The sequence below is a fragment of the Mycena indigotica genome (assembly GCF_014461135.1).
Source record: "Mycena indigotica strain 171206Taipei chromosome Unknown Mind.scaff0005, whole genome shotgun sequence".
Lineage (NCBI taxonomy): Eukaryota > Fungi > Basidiomycota > Agaricomycetes > Agaricales > Mycenaceae > Mycena > Mycena indigotica.
This window is the reverse complement of record NW_023503004.1, coordinates 339,012-360,589: the sequence shown is the minus strand read 5'-3', so window position 1 is coordinate 360,589 and position 21,578 is coordinate 339,012. Positions and strand designations below refer to the sequence as shown.

Genomic DNA, 21,578 nt, shown 5'->3' with positions numbered 1-21,578 from the left:
ATCTAGGTTTGGGTTCATCAGCTCGCGTGCCTGAGAGAACACTGCTCTCGCCGTCACCGGGGAAAGATATGTAGTACATGTCCGGCCCGTCTAGGTCGACTACATCATGAGGGAGACGTTCGACGCAGGCTAGCTCAAAAGCAGGTAATTCTCTGCTGATGTCTTCGAAGTACTGATTTAACGCGTCGCAAAGTAAATTCTCAATTGGCATGTCATGGGTGCCGACCAGGCCATGCCCGTCAAGGCCCAGCTGGTGGGCTCGCTGTCGCGCGTACCAATCGGCGAGCTGGAACTGCGGGTTGCGCAGGTAGTCGACTGGTAAGTCCGTTTCTAGATGGCCGCAAGCATCGAATATGGTATAACGCTCTTCAGATGCTCGCTGAATTTGGAAGCGCGGCACCAAGAACTGTAGTTCAAACCACTCGGACTGTTCGTCGCCCGGGTACGGCGCGAAGAACGACAGCAACCGCGCAACGGCGGTGCCCAAAACATCACCAAGGCGATGCTCTCGCCGAGCAATGGCGGCAGGTGGCAGTCGACAGCCAAACACGGTGGCTTGTCGCCACAGCTCTAGGCGCTCCGCGAAATGCGGGTTCAGCGCCCCGGAGTCCGGAACGGCTCGTTGCGGCAGGCGCGGTGTGTCCTGCTCATCCTCTGAGTCCGAGTAGATAGACTCGATTAACGGCGGCATGTCCGCGTATTCATCAAACTCGGACTCGATTTCTGAGTCGGAGCTTGACTCCCTCTCAGGTGCGTCATTCTCAAACAGCGAATCGTTGTTTAACGAGCGTTCGCTGTCAGATTCGGAGGGGAATTCGTATTCGTCGAGGACGAAACTCTGGTACCACTGTACCAGGTGGAAGTTAGATTCAAACAAGCGGGACACCGGCAGACCTTGGGTAAGTCCGTGCTTTACATCTGAGATGTAAATCTTCTCAGTTCCCGAATAGTCGATCGAGAAGCGCTCCCATTTCGGGACTGCGCTACCTTCGTCCCAGAAGGCTTCCTCGAGCGTAACTCGGACACAGCCAAGTAACGCGTCGCCAATGGTGGCGCTGTATTCATCTTCGAGAGAGGCCTCATCGATGGGCAAATTGCGCAGCTCGGAGACGCGCCATGCATACCACATGCAGAGGTGGAAGTCTGGATTTTGGAGGTATTCCTCCTCAATCTCGACATCTTCATCCAACTGATGGTCGATGATGCAGTAGGTCGTGTCCGTCGTTCGGTAAACGAAGAAGCGGTCCGACGCGGGAGTGTCGTCGCCCGGGTAAGGCTGGGCAGACTGTAACACCCAAGTCGCGTGGTTTGCGAGCAAATCACCTTCGAAGAGGTTGCGGATTGGGGGGAGAGGTGCAGAGGAGTCGAAAAATTGTAATTCCTCTGTGGGTACCCCCCCCCTCCTCGACTCTCTCAAACGAGTTGTCGATTCTGACACTACCAACAGGTAGTGTTTCGAGGACTTCGGTGCTCTCATATAGAGCTGCGCTGCGCGACCCGCCGGCAAACTTGACCGAGTGGGCGCCGAAGCCCGGGGGTTTACCCTGGTTTTCGACTTCATCGTTGAAGTCTTGGGGCAGTTGCGGGCCAGATGGCCGGCTTCGAGGCAGTTGAAGCACAGCCCTTTCGCTAGGAGCTCATTTCGACGCTCCAGCGACATTTTCTTCTCGGGTGGCTGGCCATTATTGGTAGGCACAGTCGCCGCAGACGCGCGGAACGTTTCGGATCGCGAGGAGGAGTTATGCCGCCCCCCGCGTCCACGCCCACGTCCACGGAAGCTGCTCCGATTTGCGCTGTTAGCGCGCGGATTGGAGTTGGAGCTGCTATTGCTGGGTTGGTGGGCCTGCGAGGAGCTCGCTTGAGCATTCCTTCGCTCGCCAGAGCCACTACCAACGCCAAGCAACGTTTCGGCGTGTTCAGCGCCATCAACGACTTCATCCCAAGTGGAAGTCTCGGGGTCGAGCTCCTTGCGGTACATTTCCGCCTGGATATCTGGGCGGAAACTGTGCCAGAGTTTGACGACCTTCTCTTGGTCGTCCGGGATGCCGATGGTGTTGTAGATCTGCGAGAAGATCGCGACATGCGCTGACACGCGCTTGTCGCCCTGGAAGGTACGTGCTAGCAGCCGTCGCTGCTTGATTCTGAAGTCTTTCGGGAAGATAAACTCGAATAAATCCGAGAAAAAGTACTTTAATTTCCAACGACGTTGACTGGTAAGTACTTTCTGATTATAAAAGTCTCTCGCACGACCTTCCAGGTACATCGCGATCATCGTGACCTGGTGTTTACCAGGTACACGGCCCATCTCTAAGTACATTCGGCATTCGATGGCGAACCGCGTGAATAATTCCGCGTTCGCGTCGCCATTGTAGCGGTTTGGCGGGACCGGCTTCAGAAGCATGCGTGAGCGCTTCTTCCTGCGCGCGCGTAGACGCTCCATCGGACTCAACGGGCGATCTCCAACTGGGCTTCGCCTCCGGCGCCGACGCGCCACACCATCCGCATCACTGTCGCCCTCCGAACTCGACTCGGAGCCAGAGGACTCCTCATCAGAGCTCGATGAGCCGTTGGATGGGTCGGATGGTGGGGGGTCTTGACCGGTGCGTGACGGTCCCATGATGGCGTCGTGGATAAAGCTCCCGACAGGGAGACTTCCAGGCGTCTTGGACGATCTCCGCGAGCCGGACCGCTTCGCAGGCTTTTGGCTGCGAAGCAGGTTATTCAAATTATCATGAGCCTTGCGCTCCGCGTCGCTCTTGCGCGCGCTTTTGCGCGAAGACGACAACTGTCTCAATTTGGTGAGCTCGCGTTGGAGCTCGTCGATCCTCTGGTCCTTTTCAGAGGCCGGTGTCCGGCCGGACATGTCAGCGTCGGGTGGATTACTTCCCGACGGCGCTGAGACAGGTTCAAACCGCGCCGTGCGGTGACGCGCGGCGGGCTTTGCTGCTGGCACTTCAATCGGAACAATGTCCGCAAAAAAGTCTGGCGGCGTGGTAAGGCGCTCAGTTTTCACGGGAGCGTCCTGCTGACGCTTCAGTTCAGCGAAGTTTGCCAGCATGTCGGCTTGAGCTTCAAGCTCCTCCGAGCCCATGCCATACAACTCGGGGATATTCCCGAAGTTGCGGGGATCGATGCCCTTCCCCTTGTCCTTGGATGTCCCCTCACCCGATGGGATAGCCGGGCTGAAGGACAACAAGTCCACAGGAGAATCACCACGCGGAGGCGTAGTAGGGGCAACCGGGTTGTCAGGCAGTGGCACTGGGCGGTACGAGACTGGTCCTTGGGACAGTCGTAACGCAGCCTGCTTGGCCTGCTTGGCATAGTACTCATGGCGACGAGCAATGTTCATCCATTGCTCCAGACTCAGGTCATTCTCGGCCTGAGCGACGGTTGTAGTGGTAGTAGTAGACTCAATTTTATTACTAATTGAATGTTCACTACGAACACTACCAACGGGGGAAGTAGACCGTGCGCGATGGGTGCGAGCGGTCTTCCGCGTAACCGGGGTCCATGCGTCCTGATTTGCATCCAGATGCAAATCATCGGCAAGACCAAAATCAACATCTCTATGCAGAGATGGCAGTTCCGAGAACTGACGAGCTGAAGGCTCGGCACCCGAAGGTGAAACACCCGAGGGTGGAGCGCCCAAAGGCGAGCCCGGAGGCGACACAGACACAATCCTCGAGTAGAGGAGAGTGGGAGTGACACGGCGCGAGGGCCGTGGAGGGGGACTCACCGACTGGGATCGGCTTGATGCTCCATCCGATGACGCGGATGAGACTCGAGCAGCTTGTGGGGCCGTGGAGCGGCCAGTGCGTCGAGTGTGGGAGCGAAGGGGGTAGCGGGGTGGTTGTCCTGACATGGGTGTCGAGGGATGTAGTAGTTTTTGGAGGTGTTGTCCAAGCAGAGCGGCGGCGTCGGTTGATCAGACCAAGTTGGCCAGGCGGAGCAAGGGCAGTAGAGCGAGCAGTCAAAAATATGTGACGAGGCGCTGTCGGAAGCGGTTCTCGGCACACGGAAGATTCGGGGGTGGTCGCAAAAGGTGACTGGCGTAAGTTCTGTATTGACCAAAGTAACTAACTACTACAGACAGTTCTTATATACGGTGGGGAAGACGTGGGAAAGTAAGGAAAATAAGCATATGGCATAGATTGATGTTGACATACGACATGATATGTGATAAACATGATTGGAGCCGTCACACCGGCCAGACTCGGCGCGTTGCTGGGGACCATCCGGCCGGTGGATCGCCGCCAAAGTGCAGCATATTGTCGAGCATGTCGGCGGCTCTTCGCGAGCGCGTTTTCGCGTCGATCCGCGGTCGCGATCGCGCGCGGTGGCGTGTTTTGTGCTGAGTTTGGGCTATAAACGGCTGCAAATGGCGGCACAGAGTGGTAGCGGACCTTGGAGCCTTGTCTCTGGGCTATCTGAGCCGGCGCGGGGCGTGGTTTCACAAGATTCTGCCCCAGAAGCCCCAGTTGTGTGTTATTGTCGCCTAGTTTGGGCTTCGGCGGCGCGGTGGCGTGTTTTTCGCGAGATTCCGCCCCAGAAGTCCCCAGTTGTGAGTGGTTGTTGCCTAGTTTGTCTTGCTACAAGTCCGGGGAGGCGCGGAGAGGCAGGTAGGATGTTGTGTCGCCAGAGATGGTGGTGGTTCGGAAGCAAGAGAGTCACGCGTGACTGTAGTCGAGTCCGAATCTTGCGTGACTCGGTTCGACTCCGCACTGCGGCACTCCGCGGTAAATTAACTGCTGGCAGTTAGCGGCCTCCAGGGAAAGTCCGCTGGCAGTTAGTAAAGTAATTTCAGTTGTGGGAAAAGTGAAGAGAGGGATTGAAAGATATTGAGCTGGAGATTCCAAAAAGTTGAAATGAGAAGCAGGAGGATAAGAACTGAGAGTTGTGGAGGGCTAATGAAATTTCCCAAAAAGGAAATAATTTCGAGCGAGAAATTGTGGACAGGTGTTTTCACGCTTTTTTGAAATTTGTTCCTGGGGTTGGCTGAGGGGTGGCATTTCCTATTGTAAGGAGGAAGACCTCTGGGTGCTGAGTGTTCTTTTGTCTAGCAGTGTGTCTGACACCTGTTTAAAGATGGATTAACATGGGACCACATTTTGGCAGTGAAAGAGGTTGGCTGAATACCCTATAACAAGGGGAAAAAGGTCATTTGAGTAATTGGTGGGCTCATGCTTAGGCATTGAGAAGAGGCCTCCCCACTGGTGAAAGGGTGATCTCCTTCAGTTGATTGGGAGTAGCTGCTGAATCGAACCAAGGGTTGTGAGAGTGAAGGACAGAAGTCATCATAGCACTGTTTACAGTCAACTTCTGAGTAACTTGAACTTGTAACTTGGTGGAGCTTGCCTATCTTTTCTATTCATGGGTTCTGGGGGATACATTTAAATCTAACTTTTTCTAGGATACTAATTTTCTAGGATGCAGACTCTGTTGGGGGACGCCCTGACAAGTCTATAAACAAAAATCCAGGACTGCAGCCTGGTGTGACAGTGAAGTCAATAAAACTCAAAGCTATTTTTTAACCCCCCTTTACTACCTACCTTCTTCTTCTTTCTTCTTCTTTCCTATCTTCAGCTTTGTGAATGACATGGATTCATAAAGTTGAAGATGTGAAAGAAGAAGAACAACAGTATTTTTTTTTCTCTCTGTGAAAGGTTACTTTAGGGCCTGCTGAAGGATCGGGTTTTGGACCCATTCCACTTTAGGGCCGGCTCATGCTTCCACTCTTTTTTTCTTATATTCTTGTTATTATATTCTTGTTATTATATTCTTGTTATTATATTCTTGTTATTATATTCTTGTTATTATATTCTTGTATTATTAGACTTGGTATTGACTGTGTTGACTGGTACTGAGCGCTACTGCCAGACTACTTTAGGGCCAGCTTACTAGGTGACTTGACTAGGCTGACTGGAGCTTACTGCCTGCATTGACCGCTACTGACTTATACTACTGCTACTGCCTGCCTTGGGAGATGAGTCTGACTTTAGGGCTGACTTGGGAAATTGGTTGAGGTTATAGAGACACTTCTTACACCTTACTGCCCAGTTTACACTTATGCTTCAAACTCAATAGTTGGCTCACAAATTGACAAATACTCGCAAACACTAGAGTCTTTTGAAACAGTATTAGGGTTGTTTCTCAGTCATTTCTGAAGCTTTCAAGATGGCTTCTATATGGTTAGAAAGGTATTTCAAGGGCCTACAATCTGGTCTTCAACTGAAAACATGTTTAATATAAATTGACTGACTTTTATTAGCAATTACTGTGGCAGTAAATATTACACTGTTATAATTTTTGATGGGTTATATATGGTTAGAAAGGTCTTCAGTAGGACTCCAACTTTGTCTTCAACTCATTATAACTTTCCTACAAAACTAATGACTTTTGTTAGTACACACTGTGGCAGTTATTGACTCAAATTGACTTGTAAATATTTTGGTGTGGGTTCATAGAGACACTTTCGAGACCTAACTACCCAGTTTACACTTTGGCTTAAAGTCAATACTTGCTTCGCAAAATGCAAATTACTGACCCAATCCAGAGTCTTTTGAAACAGTAATAGGGCTTTATCTCAGTGAGTTCTGAAGCTTTCAAAATGGGTCATATATGGTTAGAAAGGTATTTTGAAGGCCTACAATCTGGTCCTCAACTGAAAACATGTTTGATACAAAATGAATGACTTTTATTACAAAATACTGTGGCAGTAAGTCTTACACTGTGATAATTTTTGATGAGTTGTATATGGTTAGAAAGGTCTTTGAAAGGGCTATAACTTTCCATTCAACTCATTTTAGCTTTACTACAAATCTATTGACTTTTGTTACAACACACTATGGCAGTTATTGACTGTATTGACTCAAATTGACTTGGGCAGATTTTGGTGTGGGTTCATAGCGGCACTTTTGAGACCTAACTGCCCAGTTAACACTTTGGCTTAAAGTCAAAACTTGCCGCACAAAATGCAATATACTTTCCCAATCCAGAGTCTTTCAAAACAGTATTAGGGATGTATCTACCTGAGTTCTTCTTGGATTCAGATGGTTCTTATATAGTCAGAAAGGTATTTGAAAGGCCTATAACATGGTATTCAACTGGAAATATGTTGACTACAAAATGAGTGACTTTTACTACAAGATACTGTGGCAGTAAGTGTTACACTGTGATAATTTTTGATGGTTTATATATGGTTAGAAAGCTCTTTAGAAGGGCTACAACTTTCAATTTAACTTTTGTTTAATTAACTACTAATCTATCAACTTGTGTCAGTACAGCAGTTATTGACTGTCTTGACTGAAACTGACTTGTGCAGCGGCACTTGCTTTTTTTCAAAACAGTAATAGGGCTCTATCTCAGTGAGTTCTTGTTGGATTGAGATGCTTCTTATATGGTCAGAAAGGTATTTAAAGGGCCTATAACATGGCATTCAACTCAAAATTTGTTGACTACAAAATAACAGACTTTGACTACAAAATACTGTGGCAGTAAGAGTTGAATAGTGATGATTTCTAATGGTTCATATATGGTTAGAGAGGTCTTCAGAAGGAGTACAACTTTGTATTCAACTAATTGGAACTTTCCTACAAATCTAATAACATATTGACTTAGTGTAACTTGCACTTTCAAAAACAGTATTAGCACTGTATCTCAGTCATTTCTGAAGCTTTTAAGATGGTTCTCATATGGTCAGAAAGGGCTTTACAGAGGCTATAAACTGGTATTCAACTGGAAATATGTTTGATATAAATCCAATGACTTTTATCAGTACTTACTGTGGCAGTTATATTGACTCAAATTGACTTGTGCACATTTTGGTGCCAGTCTATAGGGACACTTCTGGGACCTAACTTCCCAGTCTACACTGTGGCTTAAAGTCAATACTTGACTCACAAAATGTCATATACTTTCAGTCTTTTGAAACAGTAATAGGCTCATATCTCTATGAGTTCTGGTCGGTTTAAGATGGTTCCTATACGGTCAGAAGGATATTTTAAAGGCCTACAAACTGGTCTTCAACTGCAAATATGTTGACTACAAAACGACTGACTTTTATTAGGATACACTGTGGCAGTTCATGTTACACTGTTGAATTTCTTGATGGTTTATATATGATTAGAAAGGTTTTTAGCAGGAATACAACTTTGTATTCAACTTATATTTAGTTTATCACAATTAGTGTGTACTGCGGCAGTACTTATTGTGCTGATTTTGGTGCCAGTTTATAGGCTTTATCTTAATGAGTTCTTGTTGGATTGAGATGGTTTTCATATGGTCAGGAAGGTATTTGAAAGGCCTATAACATGGTGTTCAACTCAAAATATGTTGACAACAAAATTTGAATAGTCTTTTGAAACAGTATTAGGCTCATATCTCTGTTAGTTCTAGGCAGTTTAGGATGGTTTCTATATGGTTGGAAAGGGCTATAAATCATCCTTTGATACAGATCCATCAACTTTTACTACAAAATACTGTGTGACAGACAATATTGGGTGATCATTGTTTTCAATAATTTCTATATAGTTAGGAAGGCATCGACGATGGCTACAACCTGGTATACAAATTTCAACTAGTTGACTACAAATCTACTGAGTTTTAGTAGTGGCATTCCAAAACAGTATATCTATGTCATTTTTGAAGCTTTCAAGATGGGTCTTATATGGTTAAAAAGGTCGTCTACTTGTGCATATTTTGGTGTAACTGCTCCGGTGACACTTAGTGCTGGTTTAAATACCACTTTCAATTAGGGCTGAATCTCAGTCATTTCTGCAGCTTTTAAAATGGGTCTTGGACGGTCAGAAAGGTATTTCAAAGGCTTATAATCTGATGTTCAAATGACTTGGCGGTAAGGACTACAACAGATTGATGCAACTAAAAGGCAATGCTTGAGTCACAAAATGCAAGTCTTTCAGTACAGTATTCCGGAGCTTTCCAAATGGGTATGGTCAGATACAAAATGTGTTTTCAACTTAAAACGTGCTAGATACATGGTTTGGGATTTCAGTTCGAACTGAACTGGACTGACATTCGGTGAAGGCCATCCTGGCCCTCAGTTTGGCCCGGTCTGGCTTTTCGCCAAGAACCAAACTGAACCAGACTGTTGACTCCAATTGACTGATTTTAGGGCACTTTGAAACAGATAAAGTGGATTTCTATATGGTTGGAAATGTATTCAACTGGAAATATAGTGGATACAATTTGACATACTGTGGCTTTTGGGCAGATTTTGGAACCAGTTAATAGAGGCACTGATTTGACATAACTGCCTGGTTGAGTCTTTTTGGCATACTTGTAGAAACATCTGACTGAAAATTCACTTTCATGCAGTGGCAGTTAATATTGAGCTGTTAAGTTTTGAGTTCAAACTCAAGTTTCACCCACAAGCAGCTTTGGCTGAACAGACTTGTCTTGTCAGACATTCCAAGTTATATGAAAAATTAGACAAAATTGTTGATTGCACGCCAACCGCTCCAGCTAAGTACAGGGAATTCAGGAATTACATAGACCTATGATATTCGCGCCGTCGGGCAGCGCTTCGGCCCGATCGGACCAGATACGGCGAGGTTCGCCAGTGTGCCGGCTCAAACAGAGCCTTGGGCGATACGGGAGAACGGTGCGGCCGTTCGGCGCGAGATCTTCAAGGAGGGTAGTGCCATGCTACCCGCGGCTGCTGGCCGCGTTTGGGCCGACGCGACGCAGCCGGAGGCCGGCAGTGCGGAGGGCGGGTGGAAGTCCGCCCTTGCGCGTGCGGCACAGCCGCTGCATCGCCCGGGCTGGAAACTTCACACAGGGAGGGGACACGTCGTCCGCAACCGCTTGTGCAATTCCAGCCCTATCGGAGCAGCGGCTCGGCAGCGGGCCTCGAGACGGCGGTGCAGACACGCGGCGCCGCACCGCGTCGTGGAGGGCGACGGGACCCGCGACGAGGTGGCGCAGTGACGTAGGCGAGTACGTCAGACTTGAAAACACATGCGCTGAGCATTTGAATTGAGAAAACAGCTGAAACCACTCACCGGGGGAAGAATTGGCGATGCGCGACAACGACGGCGTTGTGTCCCACGAGACTTTCTGGAGTCGAAGGTGCATATCAGGGCTACTCACGCGCGCGCTTTCGAGGAGAACGCGCGGCAGACGGGCCGGAACGCCGCGGGCTTGCCGAAAACAGCGGTCGGGCCGCGCAGGGCCAGCCACCGCCCCGTTCTGCCTGGAAATCTCAGGAAATGGAGAGGCACAGTGTCTCCCGTATCGCTGAGAATTTCGGGCGGAACGCGTCAGAATTGCGCCCAGCGCCCTCGAATCGCGGGCAAGACGCGGTCTTGGCCGAGAATGGCCGATGTAGCCCGCCGTTGAGGCCGCGAGCGCGTCGAGCACCTTGGGACACGTCCCTTACGTTGTCATCGACGTTGCCGGACGTCGCCGAGGGCCTCCGGAGCCCGTTCGGCGCGAAACGGGCGATTGCCGGGGAAACCCGGCGCGTTGCTGGCCAGCATCCAGCCGGCGGATCGCCACAGAAGTCCAGCTTCTTGACGGGAACGTCCTCCGCTCTTCGCGAGTCCATTTTCGCGTCGATCCGCGGTCGCGATCGCGCGCAGTGACCGGTTCTTGCGAGATTTGAGCCCAGAGTGGGCCAACGACGATGGTAGCGGCGGGAATGCGGATGGCGGGTTGCATCGAAGTGCTGGGGACACTGAGAGAGCAATAAATTAGTAGAAAAGAAGCCACAGATGGAAGAAACACGCACCTCGCGGAGACCTGCAGCCGCAGACCCACCCGCTCGGCCGTTGGCCCTGAAATCTTCAGGAGAGGGAGCGTCGCAATGTCGCTACCTGTGGTTAAATTTCCAGCCAGAACGGGCACGAACTGAGCCCAGCGCTCACCGGTCCTGCCCACAACGCCGTCAACAGCGACCACGGTCGATGCGGCCCGCCGACAAGCGCCGAGACGCGCTGAACCGGTTGGGATATGGTCTTTGAGCCTCCCCGGACATGCCCGAGGGACACCGGGGGCCATTCCCGGCCCCAAACGGCTAGGTTTTGGCCAAACGGGAGCCCAGCGGTGGCCCGAATCCAGCGGGCAGATGGGCCGACAAACACCATTCGAATGACGAGGGAGTGTCGCGCCTTGCGCGTGACGATTTTCGCGACGATCCGACGGCGAGATCGCGCGCGGTGACGAATTCAAGCCCAGAATGGGCAGAAACGGCAGGGCAGAGCGGAGAAGGGAAGAGGCTTCGGGTGGGGTGCTAAAGCCAGTTGTATGTGGGAGGGAGAGTGTCGGCGTGGCACCAGCAGCCGCGAGAGATGTGTTTGCCGAGCGCCGACGCCGAGTACCGCGCCGGTGTTGCCAGCAAGATAAAGACCAGATTTGCGCCTGGCTGGATTCGCTGCGCGTCGTTGAGCGATTTGCGGTTTGAGGGTGGTGGTTGATAAAAAGAAGCGCGGGTGACGGCATGCGGCACGTGCACGCCACGTCTTCGTCCCACGCAGCCTCTTCCTCTGCTCTTCCGCACAACGGCGGCCCCCGCGGGGTGCCTTGCCGCAGACACGCGTCGTAAACGCCAGCGCGGGCGTACCCATACCCCTGCGACCTGCCGTCCCTCCCCTTCCTTCTCTCCCCCAGTTGTCGCTCGTTACCCACCCACCCTCGTTAACCATGGCCGGCCCACGCCCCGCAGCCTCCCGCTCCTCGCCGTGCTCCTCGCGGCCGCGCTGCTCCTGCTCCCCGCCGTGCTCGCCCACGGCGACCACAAGGGCGCCCACTACGGCCGCAAGCGCACCCGCAACGGCCGCCCCCGCCCGCCCCTTCGCCAAGGGCCGCCCCACCGCCAACGTCGGGCGGCGCCGTCAACGCCACGCCCAAGCCCAGCACCACCGCCGCCCCCCCCCGAACACCCCGGCCCCGCCACCGCCCCCCCCGGCCCCGTCCTAGCACCCCGGCCGCAGCCCCGCCTCCGCCGCCTCCGCCTCCGCCACCCCCCGCCACCCCTGGCGCCCACCTCTACAAGCTCCACCCCGCCCCGGCGTCCGCGCCGACCGGGCCCGCTCCCCCGGCGCCATCAACGCCGGCGCGGCGGCCGTCGCGCCGCTTCGTCTCCGCAGCGGACCAGGCGCTGTACCTCAAGTTCCACAACGACATCCGCGCCAACCACAAGGGCGACCCCCTCTCGTGGAACGACACGCTCTCCGCCGCGGCCCAGAAGGTCGCGGACACGTGCGTGTTCGAGCACTCGGGCGGGAAGGTCGGCCCGTTCGGGCGAGAACCTCGCGGGCGGGCACGGGCAAGTGCGGGATTGAGAAGGCGATCGTGTCGTGGACGAACGAAGTCAGTGAGTGCCCTATTTTCTTTGCACGTAGGGGTGGGCGCTGACGAAAGCAGAGGACTACGACCCGAAGAACCCCGTGCCGTCGCACTTCACCCAGGTCGTGGGCGGGACGACGCAGGTCGGCTGTGCGCTCACCGTGTGCGCGCCCGGCACGATCTTCGACCCCAAGTTCACGGTGCGTGTCCGGGCCGCGTGTGCCCCCGTGTGCTGACCTCGGCGCCGCGCAGAACACCGCCGAGTACTACGTCTGCGAGTACGCCCCGCCGGGCAACATCATCGGCCAGTTCGAGTGCGTCCACGTCCCTTCCCTTTCTCCTCTGTGTAAGCAAGCTGACGCGGTGTGCAGCCAGATGGTCTCCGTCTAAGCCGACGCCCGACTTGCCGTCCCCGTTCTTGTTTCTCATTGGCGGGCCTGGATGCCCGCATTTCTCTACCACTTCATACCATTGTCTTGTCGTGTTCTATCTATCTTTGCGTTCAATCAACTTGTTACCCCGCACATCGTCTGACCAACTCGGGCGCGGCGCGGCGCTGCACCGGAGTCACGGGACTCACGGCCCACGCGCCGCCGGGTGGCTCGTCCATCTTCGGTCACCAGGACCCTCTGTAGGCTAGTCCGCGCTATATGGCTAAGCATCCTCTGCCCGTTCGGCGCCGCGCGCGCGCAATGGGAAAAAGTATTGGTAGTGCTTGTGAATATGCAATTTTCCTGATTTATTCATATTCGGAATGTATTCTCCCTACCCGAGCATCCCGTTCAGAAGATGATCATGAATATACTCGATTGTAGTCGAGCTCCAGCCTCCACAGGTCTGTACATAGCTTGTGTAATCCACGTTATCTCACAGTCCAAGTTCTTCAACCACTCCTTGGTTATAATAGTCTGTACTTGCAATACTTATTATATCACTCATAGTTTTCTTGGCCCAGATCACGTATCTACATTAGCACTGCTCTTCTCAGTAGCTATCCAGACGCGTATCTATAGTACTAGCTCCTAAGAAGAGCACATCCATGGCTAGTCATCCGAGTCACCGTCGACAACTTGGGCAGGCCGCTCTCAGCCTGGATACAAACATCACCGAAATTGACCGAATCAGTACAAAAGTGGAAAGACGTCATATGTCTGGAGTGCACGCAGGCGCACCCATACATGCCTCGTGCTGGTTCGATCCGGCTGTTACATGGGCATTTGGTTTGTGTTATTAGGGTAGCTTTTTTCTGGCAGATGATTACTCTTATATTAAGCAGATGTCGTGTGAATGTATGCACATGTTTGGCACTGGCCTTAGCAATTCATTTGCTCCACACTTCTATTTTTGGGATCACTGCTATTAAAGCCCTGAATTGGTAAGAAAAGCTGTAAAATGTGACCAATCCTCATTGGGATATAAAGCTGCAGATGACATCATGATCTTGCTCCCAGTAGCATGGACACATCTTATGGATTACTTACTGTACTAATATCTAAGGGTGTACAGCATACTTTAATTTTCTGACAATTCCTGATGTACATAAAATTTACTTTCTTGGGTTGAAATCTATGTGAACAATAGTAGACCAGATAGTTAAGAAGGCCACTAGGCATGCTTCACCTGTGTGCTATTCTGTATTTAGTGGCATTTTTCACAGCTGGGCGTAGCCCCAGCTCTGTCTAGTAATATATAATGCAGATGCCCTCAGACATGTTGCTTACTTATACTAGGGTGTAGTGCTGTCCACAATTATATTATGCCAGATTATATTTTGAGTATAATCAATTAAATATGATTATAATATGCCTCCTCCATAATCATACATGAAAATATGATTATGAATAAATATGATTACAATTATATTATGCCAGGTGTCAGGGGAACCCCTGCTTCGGCCTCCTTCGGACCGTCCGAGCACATCCGAGGCACATCTGACTGCCCCCTCAGACGCTCCGACCCACCCCGACCATCGTCCACGGCCTCCTTCGCCCGCACAATCACCGATCCGTCAAGACCCTCCCAACGATCACCTTGGAACAGAGCCTGCGACGCCGCTCAGACCTTCTGCGCTCTACGTCGGCAGTTACGGACGACCAGTATATAGTTGGCGCCCTAGCAGGCGGACCCTTAGAGTTTCTTCTCTTTGGATCCTCCCCTGCTAGGCTTTCGTCAGAGTCTCCAGGGTTGCCTACTTGATTTCCAATTTTAAAACAAATCCCACTAATTACAGAATGGGTGAATAATAACCCTCTTAAATATCTGGTCTACTATGATCTATATAGATTGCAAACCAAGTCAGTAAACTTTGTATATTTACTTATTGATTTGTGGGAAAATTGAGAGTACTTAGTACATATTGAGGTGTCAGCATGGTAAATAGCCCCAGATATAATATTTTATGGTACTGGGTGCAATATATCATATATAGCTTTGTACCCCATTTGAATTGGTCACATTTTACAGCTTTTGATACCAATTTGGGGTTTTAACAGCAGTGACTCCAAAAATGGAAATGTTGAGCAAATGAATTGCTGAGGTCTGTGCCAAACATGTGCATACATTCGCACGACATCTGCTTAATATCAGAGTAACATCCATATATATGAGATTCTTTAACTTTTACACAGGCTCAATATTTGTGCCACTTTCGATCACATCGGTGGTCACATGATGTAGATCATATTACCTGATATGGCAGGAGGGTTCACCCTGGAGGGTCAGAAAAAACTCTCTAGCCCTATATTCACACTCTTGAACTACTTGCTAACATAGGTAGTAGTAGCATTGGGTACTAAAACATGGTGCAGATACCCCCCATTCTTACATCTCTCAAACCCTCATACCTATATGTCACTCATATATATTAATTTTCAGGCCAGGAAAAAAAGACAGTGTTCATTGAACTAAACCTTTTGAGCATACTTTAGATGAAATCTTCACGCCGGTTCCAAATCTCTATATGCTGCCTAGCCATGGCCTCCACGGAATCAATGCCGGCCTCTGCAATAAGCTGATTGGTAGTGTCATTCTCATGGTTGCGCATGATGAAGAAGTCTTCACAGCAGATCCAGAGTGTTGTGAGTTGAGGATAGTGGGCAACAAACTCCTGAAGTAGTGTCTGTGCATCACTGTTGGTGACAGAGCAGATAAGCTCTGGGTCCTGGATATAAGCTCGTCTAGACTTCAATAAAGGTTTGTTGATAAGCAGTGCCCGCATGGTGGAGGGGAGGACTAGATCAGAAGATAGGTCATCCCAGACTTTCTTTTTCCAGCTCTGGGATACAAGTTATCAGAAAAGTGTGGCCCAAAGAGTAATGGTTACCAGAGGCAATTCAACTCCATATAAGTATACAGCCTCCAACTGTGGGTAGAGCCCCAAGATCTCATTGAGTGATGTTGCATCAATATGATGGGTAGAAAATGCCAGATATTGGAGGGTTGGCCATTGTGGCAGGTCATTTTGAAGTCCATAGGACCCAGTGAAGGTACGTGAGAGGCCTAGATGGGTTATAAACCACGGCCCTGTGGTGACAGGAAAAACCTTCAAAATACTAATACTGATTCCGCGGAGCCTGACAAGTTTGCTACGATGTGTTTGGAAAGCTGTGCACAGTGCTTCCCGAAGCAGATTATGAGGATGGTGCAGCCAGTTCTGGCGTCTAGAAGGAGTGGGAAACAGCCCGAGGTCATACACGGCAGGGAATGATTCAGTGAGGATGGCGATGAATGATGCAGATGGTGGGTGATCAGTATAAAGAAGTGTGAGCTTGGTGGTGTGCAGAAAGACAGGTACACTGGCTGGGTCCTGGGTCCACAATGGAAGAGCAAGGTTGAGACATAGTGCATGGAGGGACTGGGGGTTAAAGAAGGCACTCCAGAAGAATTGCTTGCTCTCTGGTACAGAAGACCGCATCCACAAAAGCTTGAGGTGAGACAAGGGAGCACATGTTTGGGCCAGAGAAAGCTGAATTACATCGTCATCAATGGCGCTGTACTTGAGGTTCAGGTGCTCCAGGTGTGGCAAGGCATGGATGCCAGCAATGACAGTTCTTGAAAGCTGCTCATTATAGATCATAAGTTGCCGCAGTCCCAGGAACCGAGGGATGTTTTCGACCAATCGATTTGAGAGAAGGCTGAGCTGTGGGTCCGTGGGAAGCACAAAGTCCGGGCCCACAGGCAGCTGCTTGGCAAGGTCCCTTGCGCTGAGCTCCTGCACGGCAACGTGGCATGATTGAACCAACGGCGTGATGTTCTCCGATAGCCAGTGGTCCAGCCGTTGCTCCCCACTGTGGAACGCAGGACGAGCGGCCATGAACGGATCGTGGCAATATGTCCGAGAAAACACAAGGTCGGCAAAGAGGAGTGGACGGGTGACCTGGCTGAGACGCCGGTCGGCCTGGAAGAGCGTCTGCAACTGTTCGCGGGGGAGATGGGTTGCGATTTCAAGCCAAAGCTCGTTGGGGACATCGTTGGTGGAAAACGTGGCCGTCGACATGATGACTGTCAGAAGTGGGAATGTCACACATGGTGAAACGTGTTACTGACCTGTGATCCGTGCCAACGACATTCGTACACTAGATCATACATGACAGTAAATATGAAAAAAAAAAAAAACTGATCCTTGTAGACGAGCCAACAGATACAGCCCCCCTCCCGGTCCGATCGGGCGGCTTCACAAATATGATCCCCAAAGAATGCATTCAACGATGCGGGCTTGGTGCGCAACGTTAACTTAGTTAAGCACTAAATGTATTATCAAGAAGTCAATTTCCAGTGCTTGGAAAGAAGTCAAATCCTCCCTGAGCCATAGTCACATCATGTCATCGCCCCCCGCTGCGAAATACTCCAGCACCTGAATCTCACGCGCACTCAGACCCATCATTGCATCCCCACCGAGCAGCTCACGGTCTTCTATATCCTCTTCATCCTCCATAGCGGCCTCGATGACAGTCTTAACTGAGGAACAGGCCGCGAAGGCGCGGTACACGAGCGCAATGACGAGCAACGTCCGCTGCGGGCCGACGAGCACCACACGCGGGGCCTCCAGGCCCGCGGGAAGCACGTGCACGTCGTCGGGAGCACCGAGCTCCGGGCCATGAGGGAGCGCCAGCGCGAGGAAGTCGCGCGCGGCCATGAGCTGCCGCGGGCCCAGAATAAGCCGCGCCGTGTCCCGGCCAGGGTCTGCGATGTCCGAGGCCGCGACGTACAGCGTCAGGAAGTGCGTGCTGTGCGCAGACTGCGCGACGGCGAAGGTGCCGCTGGGGTGCTCGCTAGTCGCCGTGGCCACCCGGAGCACGTGCGTCCACGAACCGGGCGGGGTGGCCAGGCCGGCCGAGGTGGGCCCTGGGTGCAGGAAGAGGTGGGGCAGGAATCGGCGTGGCTGCGTAGACGGACGGCCGCGGGGATCCCGTGGCTGCCACCGGCGTGAGCGGGCGGGATAGTGGTCCGGAGTCGCGGGAATCTTGAGGGAGCGCATATAGAGTGTGTGATGAAAGAATGGGCACGATAGAGGTGGATGAATTTGATCGTGGAGGGATGCTGCGCAGCAGATTGAGGGCAAGCAAGCAGCGAGACAGCCCGTTTTATATCTCAGTATGAGTGCGTTCAAAGAACAAACAGCTGATTGAACGGTTAGACAACGGTGCTTAGTCTTCAGAGGGGCCACGCACCCCAGATCGATGAATCGGACGGGTGTGGCTCCGCCCAGTGACGCGTACGGTACTTGTCGTTATGAGCGCCACATACGTAGAGGTTCTTAATTTCGCCAGTTACTAATGCATAGTTCGGACCGTCCATCGCGCCTCTAGCCTGGGAGTCAGACATGTACATTAGTAAGGTTTCTAGGCAAGACACACACCCGCTGAATGTCGAAACGAATGTGTCCAGGCCACTGCCGAGTCCATATGGGCACACGGCAAGTCACAGCGCGTCGCGCGGTCTGTTCGAAGCAGGCCGCCAGGCATCATGCTGTTCGTCCATATTTTCCAAGTTTTTTATATTGGGCCCAAAGTCCGTGTTTGGCTGATCATCTTCAGTCGGCCGGGCGCTCCACCCGGCGCTGTCGCCGCATAGAACAGCGCACATGCGCCGAACTTCGAAGGGGCGGGGCCGCCGGCGGAATTACTCGCCGAGTGCGGACGGGTGGGGAGTCAGTAGTGGGCGTCGGACTAGGAGAACGCAGGAAGTGGCCGACGGAGATGCTGAGGTAGCGCGGGACGATCGGGTTGCCGTAGGGGAGGTTCATCGTGGGGCGGCGGGAAGGCGAAGGTGAGGGTGAGAGGGAGGGTCTGGGGTACGCCTTGCGCTCGGGGGAGTGTTCAGCGTATGTGTGTGCGTGGTTGGGGACATGCCGGCCATGACTCCGAGTCAAAGAGCGGCGAGTCGTTGCGGTCCCGCCCATATCCGCTGTGGTTGTCCCGTCACTCGTCGTATCGGCGTCGGAGAGCGAGCGCGCGGCGAGAGCGACGGGGGAGGAGTGTCCTTGGAAATGAGGCATGTGTTGAGAGTTATTGCTTGAGTGAGACCCTGGACAAAGCCCGTTGGAGGGAGACCCCCGGTAGTCGTCGCACCTTTCAGACTACGACGAGTCGTCGTAGTCTGAAAGGTGCGGCGCGCGGGGGCAGCCACCGCGTCGGGGTATGGCGCGCGTCGTAGGGCATCAGCTGTAGACGAAGTCTGAATATGTTCGAGAAGGAAGCACTGTGAACGCACCGCATCCAGCCCTATTCCCTCACTTTCCGTATCTCCTTCGTCGAAAACGCCGTCGATAGCAGCGCATGGACAGTCCGGTGAGCTCTCCAGGACTAGCGCCGACGCGGCGAGAAGAGACGGACGCGCCTGAGCCCAGAGCCGGCCGATGCCAACGCAATCGTCGTCGTGGCGAAAAAACTGCCGTGCTGAGTAAGTAATGGTCACGCTTGACTCTTGGCAATGATGGTCGTGATGCAAGACACGTGGCGATCAACTACCTGCTTCTGCCCTTCATGTCCGACACCGAGTCGGCGCGCGGACTGGGATAGGTGCGCCGTCGCACGCCTTCCGGCACCGCTGATGATTGCTCAGCGCGCCCCTGCCCGTGCCGTCCCGGCCGCTCAACGCGCTGTGCCGCGCGAACGCAGTCCCGAGCGAGGCGACGGCCCGAGTGATGGAGGCGTTCATGGAGGAGTGTGAAGAGCGCAAGTTTGCGCCATCGAGGACGCGGGAGACGCGGGCCCCTGCAGCGCTGAATGTGCACCTCCGCATCATCATGTGTCGACGAGCCTGGAGGCCACCGGCTAGATCTGGCACCGACGCGGGTTCGACCCCCACGGGGCATATGGGGAGCGTCGACGTTAGGGTGGATTTTTGGTCGGCTGGAGCTCGCTCGGGCCGGATTCGGAAGGCGCGTCGCGGTGGCGGGGCAGCAGCCGCTGCCTGTGTGTCAGTTGTGCAATAGGGGTCACGGTGTCGCGGGTCCTCGGCTGGGGTCTGGGTGTTCTCCCCCGGGCTTGTGAAGGGGTGGATCATGGCGCACCGGACGAATGTAAATGGCCCCGGAAGTGTGTGCTGGGGCGGCGCGTTCTTTTGGCGTATGCAGACGGGCCAGAGCTTCGGTGCGGGCCCACGGGGAAGGGAAGCCAGGAAGCGGTACTGCGTGCCGACCCGGGGGGTCTCTCTCCACAAAACCCAGACGCGGGTTCGAACCCCGCGCCGCGCGATGTGCCAGTTGAAGCGAAGGACTTTTTGGCTTGCATGTGTTGCGACGCTTGGCATCGTCAGAGCTGGCTGTCCGTGGGCAGACAGTGCGGACACCCCGGTGTGCCGTCCACCTCAGCACCCAGCCGCGATGTCAGGGTGGAGCGTTGGGCCTGCGGCAGGCTGGAAGGAGCCATGGCTTCCTGCTTGGCGACGCCCCAGCCAGTGGTGTTCCGTCCGCACTGGCAGCGGCGCCGGCCGAGGGTTCGACCCCGCCGGGCCGGGGCTCGTGGGGTATCCTTCCTTCCGTTTTTCGGGGCGGATTGGAGTGCTTCGGATGCTCGGCTAGGTCCAGCTCGCAACTCCACCTACGGCTGTGAACCTCCCGCCACCGCCGTCGCTGACGCCGCCCGCGGTTCGACGCCCGGGCGAGCCCATGGCAACTTCAAGCATTTCGATTCTTTTGCCGTGCGCCGTGCCCGGGCTGATTCGCGGGGGCAGGGGCCGCGTGGCCGGGGTTACTGCACCGTTGTCACACCCCGTTCGGCGGTCATGCCAAACGCCGCATAGCGCTGCGCTGGCCGTGGGCTCGAGACACAGCTTCGATCTTTTGCCTCCCGGAGCTCCGGCGGACGCTTGTATAGGGTGTTTCCGGTGCTCGGCGGAGTACTGGCCATCCGCCGCGCAGTCCTGCCAGGTCCCGCTCCCACGCCTGAGTATCTTGGGATGGATGTTGCGGGGCCAGATAAGTACACACGAGCCCCGCGCATCACCCCGAGCTCAGGCCGATCGAGTTCGACCCCCCGCTTGGCCAATTAAAACATGTGCGAAAACAGCGTTCTTTTTGGCCCGGCTCGGAGCTCGGAACGGCGGGTTGGCGTCGCCGGGCATCGCCCGCAGAGGCGGCGAGAGTGCCGTTGTAAATCCCTCGCCGGACGCGGAGTGTCATAGGGGCAAGGGACAGCGGGGTCCTAGTAGCGGCGGGGCTACGTATGCGCGGGATGGTTGATGCGGACATTGGGGATATCGATTGAGTCCTTCGTAGACGAAGAGCCTGAGCGGCAGCGCGGCGGTATCCGTCACGCCCGGAACTTCCCGCCTGGGGTCACTTGGTGCCGCGTGTTCGCACCGCGCACAAGCATGAGACAATCGAGGCTCGACAGCGGCTTTTTTGGCAATGCGTGCCGCCGCCAGTGCGCGTGCCGCTGTGACATTGCCCCGACGCGGGCGATCGAGCGAGACTTGAGGTCGTCCTGCCAGCCCGGTGTGCAGCTCATGACGGCCGCTCCTGCCAGTGTACAACGGGGAGGTCCTCGGTGATGTGGGCCGTGGCGATGGTGAGTAAATGTAATGAGGCGAGGGGAGGCCGTGCATCGGAGTAAGTACATCCGCTGTAGACAACGGTTGGACATGGCTGAAGACGGATGCGTTGTCATTGTGTAAGACGGATGCGTTGTCATTGTGTTCGTCACGGGCCACCCGCGGGTAAATCCGGGGTGGCCCGTACCCGTCCCCGCCGATGGCCCGGGCCCGTGGCGGCGGGTGCGGGTACCCGCGCTTTGGCGGGCGGGCCGCGGGTAGCCCGGTTGCCCAAGGCCCGC

General features: G+C 53.6%; 2 protein-coding genes across 2 annotated transcripts; one reads left to right on the top strand and one right to left on the bottom strand.

Moving 5' to 3' along the window:
- Window positions 1–11,658: 11,658 nt before the first annotated feature.
- On the top strand, window positions 11,659–12,693 carry MIND_00565300 (PR-1-like protein; the record flags this gene model as incomplete). Its single annotated transcript, XM_037362425.1, has 6 exons — window positions 11,659–11,835; window positions 11,867–12,216; window positions 12,264–12,331; window positions 12,382–12,503; window positions 12,556–12,617; window positions 12,675–12,693. 6 exons carry the CDS (start codon window positions 11,659–11,661, stop codon window positions 12,691–12,693), a joined length of 798 nt encoding a protein of 265 aa, XP_037220346.1.
- A 4,420-nt stretch (window positions 12,694–17,113) lies between these two features.
- Window positions 17,114–18,099, bottom strand: MIND_00565200 (uncharacterized protein; the record flags this gene model as incomplete). The annotated part of the gene is made up of 2 exons (XM_037362424.1): window positions 17,114–17,922; window positions 17,973–18,099. The coding sequence occupies 2 exons, from the start codon at window positions 18,097–18,099 to the stop codon at window positions 17,114–17,116; spliced, it is 936 nt and encodes a 311-aa protein (XP_037220345.1).
- Between the last annotated feature and the right edge of the window lie 3,479 nt (window positions 18,100–21,578).